At 40.6% G+C, this 12,640-nt stretch overlaps 1 protein-coding gene across 1 annotated transcript; it reads right to left on the bottom strand.

The window, feature by feature from the left end:
- Positions 1 to 279: 279 nt before the first annotated feature.
- LOC142528394 (uncharacterized) lies at positions 280 to 856 on the bottom strand. Its single transcript, XM_075633439.1, has 2 exons — positions 632 to 856; positions 280 to 540 (listed from the first exon to the last, which is right to left on the bottom strand). The coding sequence occupies exons 1-2, from the start codon at positions 854 to 856 to the stop codon at positions 280 to 282; spliced, it is 486 nt and encodes a 161-aa protein (XP_075489554.1).
- Between the last annotated feature and the right edge of the window lie 11,784 nt (positions 857 to 12,640).

The following is a 12,640-nucleotide window of genomic DNA, read 5'->3' as shown; positions in this document are numbered from 1 at the left end:
ACTGATGCTCCCTGCAGCTGTTCAAACAAATCTTCCATCCTTAGCAATGGATACTTATTCTTGACCGTGACTCTGTTCAGCTATTGGTGGTCAATACACAGTGTCATGATGCCATCCTTCTCTTAACAAGTAGCACTGGTGCGTCCCAAGGAGAAAAACTAGGGCGAATGAAACCCTTATCTAGGAGGTCTTGAATCTGATCTTTGTGTTCCTTCATCTCTGTAGGTGCTAACCGGTAGGGCACTTTAGAGATCGAAACTGTGCTTGACATAAGCTCAATCAAAATGCCACCTCTCTGTCTGGTGGGATGCCTGAAACATCGTCAGGGAAGACACCAGAGAACTCCCTGACCACATCAATGTCCTCTAGCCTCTGCTCAATTGGCTTAGAAAATGACACGATGCTGGCGAAAAACTCCTGGCATTCTCTCCTCATAAGCTTCCTTGCAAAGAACCAGGAAATGACGTACGACATCTGCTGATGTATAGCTGCCTCGAAAACAAATGGCTTCCCACTCGGCGGTCTGACAAACACTGACCTCTGTCGAAAATCTATGACAGCTCCATGAGAAGTCCATACCCAAGATGATGTTAAACTCCGATAATGGTAGCATTATCAAATCTGCGTGTACCGTATACTTCTGTAACCGAAGCTCCAATCTCTTCATTATCTTGGAAGTGAACATTTGATCCCCAAATGGGATCGATACTCTAAATCCTGTATTCATCGCTACTGGTATGATTCTTAGTCGCTTGACGAAGGATTCAGATATAAACGAATGCGTAGACCCTGAATCTATCAATGCATGAGTGGCTACAATTGCAATAGATATCCTCTCTGTGACAAAACATACCATCAAATCTAATAGTGTTGAAATTAAGAATTTCTTACCAAAAATTAACCCAAAATCCTCAAACAATCACTGAAATACCAAAACATTGATTCCAAATATTTGAAATTTATTCCTCAGAAAATCACAAATTGCAAACTAGCCCCCTTAAAGCTGGAAAATTGCACTTCGGTCCTTAAATTATCGGTTAATATAATTGGGTCCCTAAAATTCCTCAAATCAAACAATTAAATTATTAATCCCAACCAGGTAGAACATCATCCTAAATCTTTCTAAGTTATAGATCCCAAAAATAAATCCTCGTATAAGCATAAAACCCATGCAATTTAACGGTAAATTATCTTAAACAACAGGGTTACCAGTAATTAGTGTCGAGTCTGGCTCAGCATCGACCTCCTCGGCACGTATCACATAGGCCCGGCCAGTAGTGGGGCCTGTGTTCTTTGGGCAGTCCGCTGCTTTGTAGCCCTCATGTCCACAAACGAAACATCTGAAAGTCCCCATAAGCATCTGCCGACATGGAACTTGCTGTACTGCGGGCACGGCTGCCTGTCATCTGGCTTAGGCTCCCCTGACGCCTGTGGAGGTCTCTGCTGCTGGGGCCTCCTAAATTGACCTTGGGGCTTTTGCTGCCCCTGCTGCCTCGGAGGCCCTGAAAACTGCTTTTTCTGCGGCTGGAAACTGGACTTTGTCTGATGCCGTTTTCTCAGCATCGTAAAATCTATATCCTGCAGAGCCTGCTCCGCATGAAAAGCGCAGGAGGTGGCCTCATTGTAACTCACCGGCCTCATGAGCATGACATTCCGACGGAGGGTTGGTCTCAATCCATCCAATAAGTGCCACAGCTTCTGATCGGCATCCCTCGCTATCATGGGCACAAAATGGCAGCCCCTGTCGAACATGCGGATAAACTCCGCCACATTTGAGTCCCCCTGGCGGAGACTCATAACCTCATTTGTCAGGCGGCCCCTGACTTCAGCTGGAAATTATTTCCCATAGAACAACTCCTTGAACCTGGACCATGTAAGGGTAGCCAAGTCCACAGAATGAGTGGCTCCCTGCCACCAAAGGGACTCATCGTCTCTCAACATATAGATGGCGCACCTGGCTTGGTCGCCATCTCTCATATGAATATACTCAAAGTGCAGCTCCAGAGATCGTATCCATCCTTCAGTTAAGAACGGATTTGTTGTGCCCCCGAATTCCTTCGGGTTAAGTCGTCTGAACTGCTCAAAAACGTCAACCTGAGGCCTAGAAGCCTGTTGTACCTACTCTACTAGCCTAGCCATATCCTCCAGAACTCGGGTAGCTGCATCCAAAGGCGGTGGTGGGGGTGGAGGGCCTCTGCCACCTCCTGGAATATTATTCTGTCTGTCAACGCCGGGGTCGCGTCTGGGAGACATGATATGAATACAGTTCAATTTATAAACGTAACCCATCATGCAATTAATCTATTTTTTAAAATAGTAAACCCTTAAATCATAAAAGCAGTTAAACATGTACAGTAGATCATCATAAAGAATAAATCATGTAAACATGCAGGTGATAATAGTAAATCATGTAATACGTTTAAAACATAAAAGCTTACAAACTTGAGGTTTTGAAGACTGAGCTGCAGAAGCTGGCTGCGGCACAACCCTATACAGGACCCTTGCTCTGATACCAACTGAAACGTCTACTTGTTTAAAAGTGCGGAAATATATATATTTTTTATAAAGCTCACATTTTGAAATTTATCATTTGAATAAATTGCTTGCATGCAGTCCTACTAAAAATATCATTTAAAAATAATCGTAAGTAATTACCAATAAAATATCACGGAAAATAAGCGAGTAAAAATTCTAACATTCAACAGTGAAAACAACAGTGTATAAAATACTCATATCCTCTCAATATCATAAAATAGTAAATTTGCGGAAAAACATGAGGTCCTCAGGTCATGTCGCCCACCGGGTCAGCCTACTCAGAGTTCAGCACCTCCAATACCCTCTATATCGAACCCAACTACATCACACACGCTTGTACCAGAAATAACAAATACATATACATGACACACAACAGTGAAAAATACCATACTAAACATACCTTTCATGAACTTTAAAAGCTTAATATAAACGTGTCGTGTAAAATCATGACGTGTCAAAACAGCTCATCGTTAATTATCATTCATCATTCATCGTTCATCGTTATCATTTCCTTGGGTGAATTCAGTTCATTAGAGGTGACTATTGTACATCATCATTTACGATGGATCCATCTTACATAGAACCGCGGTACCCAGTGGCCGTCGGACATCAGTGACATGATTGCCCATCCACTATGCCTAGGCCTCATTATCATCATTTACATATACGTCTTATGCATTTACATATACTTCGATAGTAAAAACTAATTCCTATAATTCAAAACATCATCATTTTAATCACTTATAAAAATCATGCACATATGCAATTTTCCTTAAATCCGAGCATGCAACATATATTTTCATAAAATCTTAAAAATGGTGATCATGATGCATAAACATTTAAAATATGGTAAATTAGTACTCCGGACGTTGCCAGGACCAAAATCTCACTCCGGGTGCAAAATGACAATTTTGCCCCTAGAAACTCAAAATTTACCGTTTTACCCATGGACCTCTAAAATTGACTTGAAGCTTACCAAACTCCTTAAAACATCCCAAAACATATTTAAAATCATTCTTAGACGTAAAATCGAGCCCATTTATAACTTAACCAATTCGTTTTAAAACTTGGACCGGGGTCCCGGTTTTAATCCGAATCAACTCGAAACTTAACCGAACTTTTCCCAACTTTTTACCACATCTTAAAAACACTTAAAAAAGCTCAAAAAACCTCAAGACTAGATTCTTAAACCACTCTGCCAAGTCCTGAATGTTGCTGGAAAATTCACTACACTCCCTTCCAAACCCTCGATGGACCAAACTCGAACACAAGCACCCCTAGGCTCTACCCGCTAGCACCAGCCAAGAACCAAGTCACCTAGGACCTAGAGCAGATCCTACTTGTCCCAAATAACCGAGTATTGCAGCCCCACACACGCCCAAACCCTCGCACAAACTCTGAACCCCCAAGCCCCTAGCTGCGCCGATCATAAGATCAACCCTTCGAGCAACTCCTCATCCTACTCCCTTCGATCTGCTACCAAACCAGCGACTCATGGCTCTATCCTGGACCTGTCACGGACCAAAGTGGGTCAGTTCCTTAGCCAAGATCAAACCATGCACCGCCGCGACTAGAAATCACTCGATCTGCTCCCTATACACACGCGCACGCTGAATCCTACAATCCTTTCGTTCAATCAACTTTTACGTGGTTTGTAGCTTCCATCGATCATGCAACTCGATACCTACAGACCCTTACCAATCACAACAGCATGCCCCTTGCACAGATCACCAAAAACGTGAGAGGTGAAACCAAATAATGCATGTGTTAGACCAAAATCGAAATAAACTTCATGCCATGCTTTGGATCAAAAGATTTCATGCAATGACATGTTCATCAGCATATATAACATGTGTGATGCGCAAAAAAATGATACAGTGCGTGCCTTTGATGTTATGGACACGAGGAGATCGAAGAACTAGTGCCGAAAGAATTTCTTTTTCAAGTAAATGAAGTGGCTGAGACTTGCAGCTGGGGGAGATGTTGAAAACCGAGGGAACAACTCTGAAATGAAGGGGTGTCGGCTGGTGGGGTGAATAATATTAGGTTTAGGGTTAATTAGGTATTAATTAAATTGTTAACAAATAAACTAATGGGCCCTAAGTTTCTAATTAAAAGTTTAAAAAGGGTTTTAAGCCCAACAAGCTTAAAATTAGACCCATCAAATCCAAACATATTCCTGAAAAATATTTCGTTTTAATAAGTTCTTGAAAATATAGCTGAGCCCTCAAAAAGTCCGTGGGGGGGGGGGGGGGGGGGGGGACGATAAAATATACGTACCACTGAAAAATATGCTCTGGCGGGTAAAAATATCCAACAAAGCCCATTACCTAAAAAAATATCTTATATTAATTAATAAAAATTAATCATGTAATAAAATAATTTTCGTGAAAATTCCCCGGTCTCCATTCCTCGTTCAATTCGAAAATCATCTAGAAACCCTAATGCATGAACCTTTAAAATTTTATGGCAATAATTTCTATTATGCAATAATTATGCATAAAATGCATGAAAATAATTAGACACATAATTTAAAATAAAACCATAGATTGCATGCATTCAGGCCAAGTGATTTAAATTTCTGGACCTTATAAAGAAAAAGGGGATCAAGGAGAGAAAAAGGATGACACGTCCAAAGGTAAGTCTTCTTACTCTACACCCACACCCACTGCACAATCTAAAATTGTTATTACCCCAACTTTCCCTGCAGCGTTGAAAAAAGCGAAATTGGATACGCAATTCTATAAGTTCTTAGAGGTATTCAAGAAATTGCACATTAATATTCCCTTTGCTGATGCTTTGATGCAAATGCCGAGCTATGCTAAATTTTTGAAAGACATCTTAGCTAATAAGAGGAAGTTGGAGGATCACATGACGATAAACTTGACTGAAAATTGCTCTGTATTCGTGATATTGTTTTTCATAAAGTTTTATGTGACCTTGGTGCGTGTATTAACCTTATGCCTTTATCTGTATTCAGAAAACTTGGAATGAGAGAGCCTAAGACCACAAGGATGTCCTTACAACTAGCATACATGTCCATCAAATATCCTCGAGGAGTCGTAGAGGATGTATTTGTGAAAGTTGACAAGTTCATATTCCCAGTGGATTTTGTAGTACTCGACATGGAGGACGACATGGAGATGTCTTTGATTTTGGGGAGACCCTTCTTTGCCACTGGCAAGGCCCTGATTGATGTTCAAGAAGGAAAGTTGAGATTGAGAGTGAGAGAAGAAGAAATTACTTTTGATGTCTTTAATTCTCTTAATAGCACACACTGCGCACTGATGATAGTTTTAGAATTGATGCTGTGGATTTACTTGTATGTAATTATGTGGAGGATGCTATGAAGGACCCATTGGAAGCGATTCTCACTATTGAATTGAAGGAGGATGACTTGGACGAAGAAAGAGCGGAAATTGTGGCATACTTCAATGCCAACCATCCATAGAGGAAGCCAATAAGGATGAGATTGGAGGAGTTTGGAGACCGAAAAGACTTGCCTCCTCCGAAGTCAAGCATTGAGGAACCACCAACACTTGAGCTCAAGCCATTGCCTCCACACCTAAAGTACGTATACCTAGGTGAGAATAAAAATTTTCCTGTCATTATTTCTGCTGCTTTGACAGATGCTATGGAGGTAAAACTGCTGCAAGTTCTCAAAGAGCACAAAAAGGCATTTGCCTAGAAGGTAGCGGACATCAAGGGAATAAGTCCATCAATCTGCATGCACAAAATCTTGATGGAAGAGAAGTCCTCACCCCTCGTGCAACCTCAGAGACGACTCAACCCAAAGATGCAAAAGGTAGTGAAGGCTGAAACTATCAAAATTCTCAATGCAGGTATTATCGATCCAATTTCAGATAGCGCGTTGGTAAGTCCTGTTCAATGTGTGCCGAAGAAAGGTGGGATTACAGTGATCACTAATGAAAAGAATGAATTTATTCCCACTAGGACGGTTACGGGGTGGAGAGTGTGTATTGATTATAGGAAGTTGAATGATGCCACCTGTAAGAACCACTTTCCCCTCCCCTTTATTGATCAGATGTTGGAGAGACGAGCGGAGCTTGAGTTTTATTGTTTTCTATATGGGTATTCGGGGTATAATCAAATCACTATTGCACTTGAGGACCAAGAGAAAACCACTTTCACTTGTCCATATGACAATTTTGCTTTTCGACGTATGTCTTTTGGTCTTTGTAATGCCCCTACTACGTTTCAGTGCTGCATGATTTCTATATTCCATGATATGATTGAAGCCTTTCTTGAAATATTTATGGATGACTTTTCTATCTTTGGTGCAACGTTTGATGAGTGTTTGCAGAATTTGAGCTCCATGTTGAGGAGGTGCGAGGAGAAGAACTTGGTGCTGAACTGGGAGAAGTGCCACTTCATGGTACAAGAGGGAAATTTATTAGGGCACAAGATTTTGGAAGAAGGGATTGAGTTGGACAAAGCTAAAGTGGAAGTCATCAAGAACCTACCACCACCGGCTTCAATAAAGGGAGTTAGAATTTTTCTAGGATATTTCGGGTTCTACCGGCATTTCATTAGAGATTTTTCTAAAATTGCTAAGCATTTAACGTCCCTACTCATGAAAGATGTACCATTTGACTTTAACTCTGATTGTCTGCAGGCATATGAGAACTCAAAGGAGCACTTGGTGACTACTCCTGTGTTGGTGGCATCGTATTGGGATCTGACTTTTGAGGTAATGTGCGATGCTAGTGATAGTTTGGTTGGTGTTGTCCTAGGCCAAAGACGGAACAAGGTATTTCACACTATATACTATGCAAGTAAGATTCTAGATGAAGAACAATTAAATTATGCAACCATTGAAAAAGAGTTACTTGCAGTTGTATTTGCCCTTGATAAGTTCCATTCATACCTTGTTTTGTGAAAAGTCATTGTGTTTACTGACCAATCTTCCCTTAAATATCTGCTTGCTAAGAAAGAGACAAAACCACGATTGCTTAGGAGGATTTTACTTCTTCAAGAGTTTGACCTCGAAATAAAAGATAAAAAAGATGTAGAGAATGTAGTAGTTGATCATCTTTTTAAGCTAGAGCATGTTAGTAAAGATTGTGAAAATGAGGAGATAGATGATTGGTTTCCGGATGAACAGCTGCTAGTGGTGAAAAATTTTCCATGGTTTGCAGATTTTGCGAATTTTCTTGTTACAGGCTAACCCCCCACCCCACCCCACCCCACCCCAACCCAATAAAAGAAAATTTTTAAAATTTCATCAAAGAAAAAAATTCTGTTTGGACGTGAAATATTATTTTTGGGAGGAATCTTTTTTGTTCAAAATCTGTGCAGATGCCATGATACAGAGATGTGTGGCGGAAGAAAAGATGATATCAATTCTCAATCATTGTCATGACCGCGAGGTAGGTGGTCATTTTGGACCCACGCGAACGACATCAAGGTACTCAAATGTGGCTTTTATTGGTCAAATCTATTTAAAGAAGCACGTTCATTTGTCCTCTCTTGTGATAGATGCCAACACACAAGTAATATTTCTAATGGTCATGAGATGCCTTTAAATAATATGTGTCGAGTGTGAGGTCTTTAATGTTAGATTTTATGGGACCGATTCCAAACTCTTTTGAAAAAAAATATATTTTGGTTACGGTTGACTATGTTTCCAAATGGATGAAGGCGGAATCATATGCCACAAATGACGCTCAAGTGGTGCAGAATTTTTTAAAGAAAAATATTTTCAATAGATTTGGAACACCACGAGCGATCATTAGTGATGGCGGCACCCATTTATTGCAATAAACGTTTTGAAAAACTTTTCGGCAAATATGGGGTCACTCATAAAATATCCACTCCTTATCACCCCCAAACGAGTGGTCAAGTTGAGGTGTCGAATCGCGATATTAAAAGGATTTTAGATAAGGTTGTGGGGATAAATCGAAAGGATTGGTAATTAAGGTTGAATGACGTGCTTTGGCCGTATAGGAATGTTTTTAAGACACCTATATGCACGACACCGTATAGATTACTTTTTGGAAAAGAGTGTCATTTACCTGTTGAGTTGGAACATAGAGCATATTGGGCACCAAAAGCACTGAATCTTGATTTTGCCCTTGCCGATGAACACAGGTTGCTGCAGTTGGACCAGTTGGAAGAGTTCCGAGGTCAAGCCTATGACTTGGCTTTGACCTACAAGGAGCGCAAAAATCAAGCATACGACAAGCGCATTACACCGAGGAATTCAAAGAAGGCTAAGCATTGATACTGTACAACTCCAAACTGCGCTTATTTCCTGGCAAGCTCAAGTCAAAATGGACGGGCCCATACATGATCACCAAGGTGTTCGCCTAGCAGCACGATGCTTGTATTGCTCTCCCACAACCCCGTTTTCACGGTTTAGGCTGCTCCCATTTCGCTCGCCGCTACTACGAGAATTGCTTTTGCTTTCTTTTCCTCTGGCTACTAAGATGTTTTAGTTCGCCAGGTTGTATCTTTCCAGCCCATGGATTCAGCCGCAATTCGAAAGATTGCCCTATTCGGGAATCTCCGGATCTATGCTTATTTTCAACTCCCTGAAGCATTTCGTCGATTGCTATGCCCTTCTTCGTCTCCCCTCGGGAGAAATAACTTTGAAAGATGGAAAAAAATGAGTCGTTCAAAGTCAATGCTCAACGAATGAAGCATTATTTGGGTGGCACAGTCGAGCCACAAATTGGAGTCGCTCGATTCCAAAATAGTCAGAGCTGAGAGGAACCTACAGTCTAGCTCTCGACTATAAATTGAGAAGTAATTTCTTTCCCTTCCTACTCATTTCTAATTTTTATTTTACTGAGTTGAGTCTTTAATCTAGATGTTGGTTGTTTTTTTTCGTTATAGCTAGTATTATTTAAGGAAAAAATAATAACTTTTTATGGTTATTTTATTATTTTTGTAATGTCAACTATTTTAAAAAGTGCGGAAATATATATACATTTTTAAAAGCTCGTATTTAGAAAATAATATTTAAAATAATCGTATTTAATTGACAATAAAAATAGCGCAGTTTGAAATAACTATCATCATCCAAGATCAAACGTAAACATAAACGAGTAAAAATCGTAATATCATTGATAAGTGCAATTTATTGTACTTTTATTACTTGTATTTAACTTGGAATTTTGTGATTCTTTAGCAGGTTTTATGCGATTTTTTGATATTTTTGTTGTTGTAGTTTGGAAGCTTAGGATGAGAGTTTGGAGGATTAAAATGTTGAATTGGAAAGTGCAAAATATCAAAAAGACAGTAGCTGCACCGCACCCACAAAATATTACACCGCACCCGCGCTCACACACTAGAAGCTGCACCGCACTGTGCTAGAAAATATATTGCACCTGCGGTCCTTGCATGACAGAATCCAAAAAATCTGTATTTTGGTGTGCTGCGCATGGAAGTCCAAGATTTTGGCGTGCTGCAAAGTGGGGCTTGTCAGGGACAATAAAATACATCATTTACTTACCATCTAGGGTGTAAAGGGGCCTAAAACTCATTTCTTGAAATTTGCGGAAAAATTAAAAATTTTCTTTTTAAAAGAACTTAAATGGCCTCATTCATAAAATCACTGGGGAATCAAGTTCAATGTTTAAAATAATAGCAGCGGAAGAAAATAAAGTTTTGCCAACAATAACAATTTAAAAATTATCCAACGACTGATAAAAATTGTTTGCGGAATAAAATAACAACTGCTGCACTGAGGTCCTCGGGTGCCACTACTGCCGACCCAAGCTGGCTCACTAGTCCCCGCCCTCGGCCCTGGCCTCATCAGTACCTACAACAATCAAGTCTAGTGAGCCTAAAGACTCAGCATGCATAAATCGCATCTAACGAGTAAAAATCTGAATTTAAAATATGCATGAGTTAACATATCCTGTCTTGAGGCATACTGAAAATAATCTGTACTGAGCAATTATAATACGTGCATAAATGAACTGATAATCACAGTAAAAATGTCTACTCCTTGGAGCCTGTACTGAAATAACTGATAAAATTTTCTGTTGAGATTATGTTTTACGCTTGTGGCCACTGCACTAAGCTGAACTGATCGGTAACTGGCTACCGGGGAGGCTGAAACTGAACTGACCTGGCCGGTCACTGGCGACCGGGTGGTACCATACTGAACTGATCGGTCACTGGCGACCGTATAACATAACACTCCCACATAGTGAATGAACCACAAGCCATATCGCATAAATCTCAAAATTAATCATTTTCTATTTAATGCACGTAAAATAATTAACTGGCGTAATGAAAATTCCTGTAATTTTACCAACTGGATTGGATTGGATCGTCCCCAGGCTCGGTGCAACCTAACTGGGCTATGAAAAATATGCAATAGCTTAAACTTGACCAACTATGCAATTTACGTTTAAAAGATGCGACTATGATGCCTAATGACTTCGCATTTAATCATGACTCCGAGCCAACCTGAACCGACACCAAATCAACGTATAGTCATGATTAAAATACGCTGAAAAATCATAAAATAATGCTCCTAAAATGATAGGGTCGAAATCTAGGTGGAATGGAGGCCAAAACACGAAACGCTCTTTCGAGAGTCAATTTGGCACATTGCACCGTAACTTCTCGTACGACCTCAAAAATGATCCGAATGACAAACGGTCAAAAACATGACCTTCCCAACTCAATGAGACACTGTCCAGTCCAAGGCCATGGGCTAAAAGCCAACCAAGAACTCAAACGAGCCTTCTAAACGACACAGCAACTTGCTGTAATTTCCAGCAGCTGCGCAACTACAAGACTTGCGTTGGTTTCGAGACTATCGGCCATTAGGGGCGTGAACCACCGACCAGAGACTCTTACCAACATCCCAAGGAATGATTTGAACCATGGCTAAGGGCCCTAGGCCAGCCACAATCCGCATCATACCAAAACTCAACCGAAGGGTCCAACCGAGAGCAACGTGCATGCGTGTGTAGTGTTTATGCTATGATCGATGTCTCGTGTCATTCCAATGGCCATTTGATTGACCATGGCACGATCTAGACATCTAGGAGCATGATATGAACCGTGGCTAAGGGCCATAGGCCAACCAAGATCCATACCAAGCAACAAAAGAAACGAAACCATATGCTGAAAAATGGAAGGGGCCGAATGGGGAAAGGGGCTGTTCTTGTTGATTATTTAAAAAACGATGAGCCATGGACCAAGCCACCAAAAGGGCAACTTAGTCACGTCTTAGAATTGCTAGGGGAGTGATCCAACCATGGCTATAGGCCCTTGGGGCAGCCAAGATCAGATCCACAACCCTTGACACAAAACTGAAATTTCGAAACACAAATCTGCGCCTATGGGAACTTGCTGTCATTCTGAATTTCCAGCAAGCATGGGGCTGGTTTGAATGGACCAAAATGGTCCTAATGCATCCTATTACGTGTCTAGGAGTCGCCTTGGGAGCCTGGAATCGAACCAATCACCTGAAACTCACAAACCAAGAAAAACGTGAAGCTTGCCAAGGAAAAACGAAAATTCTGCATGTGTTGTTCCAAAATGTTTTGACATGTATCTCGGTTTTTGCTTGAATAAACATGATCATGTACTGAAAAATAAATGATAATATGACTTGATTGAGGTTTGAAAGAAATCTAGACATGCCTGGTTTCGTTTCGAAAGAAAACGAACGAAACGACGACGACGCGGCACGGAGGAGATGGAGCGCTTCTTGTCTACCTTTCTTGCTCTCGATTTTTCTCCCTTGCTTCCTACTGAATTCCCACGGTTTTCCTCTCTCAAAAACACTCTGAATTTCGTGACTAAGGGAGGGGGAATGATGGTTAGGAGGGTGAGGGAAGTGGGTGCAAGATATAAGGAAAGAATCAAGACCAAGTCTTCTCATTTTTGAATTTTGAATTATGGTTTGATATCAAATGAGTTGGTGGATGCTTCTAGGAGGTAGTGGCCGATTTTTCTTATTTTCTAGTCTAGGATATGTCCATTTATTTAATTAAATTGTGCTCCCAAAAATCATAGAATTATCCTACTAATTACATGCAAAGAATTGGTCAAAGTTGATGAGTTGGAATGAATTGCTTAATAAATCCAAGGGGCCGAAATCATGCTAATAAAATGA

The sequence above is a fragment of the Primulina tabacum genome, chromosome 16, assembly GCF_025594145.1.
Source record: "Primulina tabacum isolate GXHZ01 chromosome 16, ASM2559414v2, whole genome shotgun sequence".
Classification (NCBI taxonomy): Eukaryota; Viridiplantae; Streptophyta; class Magnoliopsida; order Lamiales; family Gesneriaceae; genus Primulina; species Primulina tabacum.
The sequence above is the reverse complement of the archived record's forward strand: the minus strand, read 5'-3'. Positions and strand labels throughout refer to the sequence as shown.

Bases quoted from the DNA above. Each gene is read 5' to 3' on its own strand.
- LOC142528394 (XM_075633439.1), bottom strand. From the start codon at position 856: ATGGTATGTTTTGTCACAGAGAGGATATCTATTGCAATTGTAGCCACT. The intron at 541-631 runs GTACACGCAGAT...GATTTTCGACAG, and splicing joins TTCGGTTACAGAAGTATACG to AGGTCAGTGTTTGTCAGACC.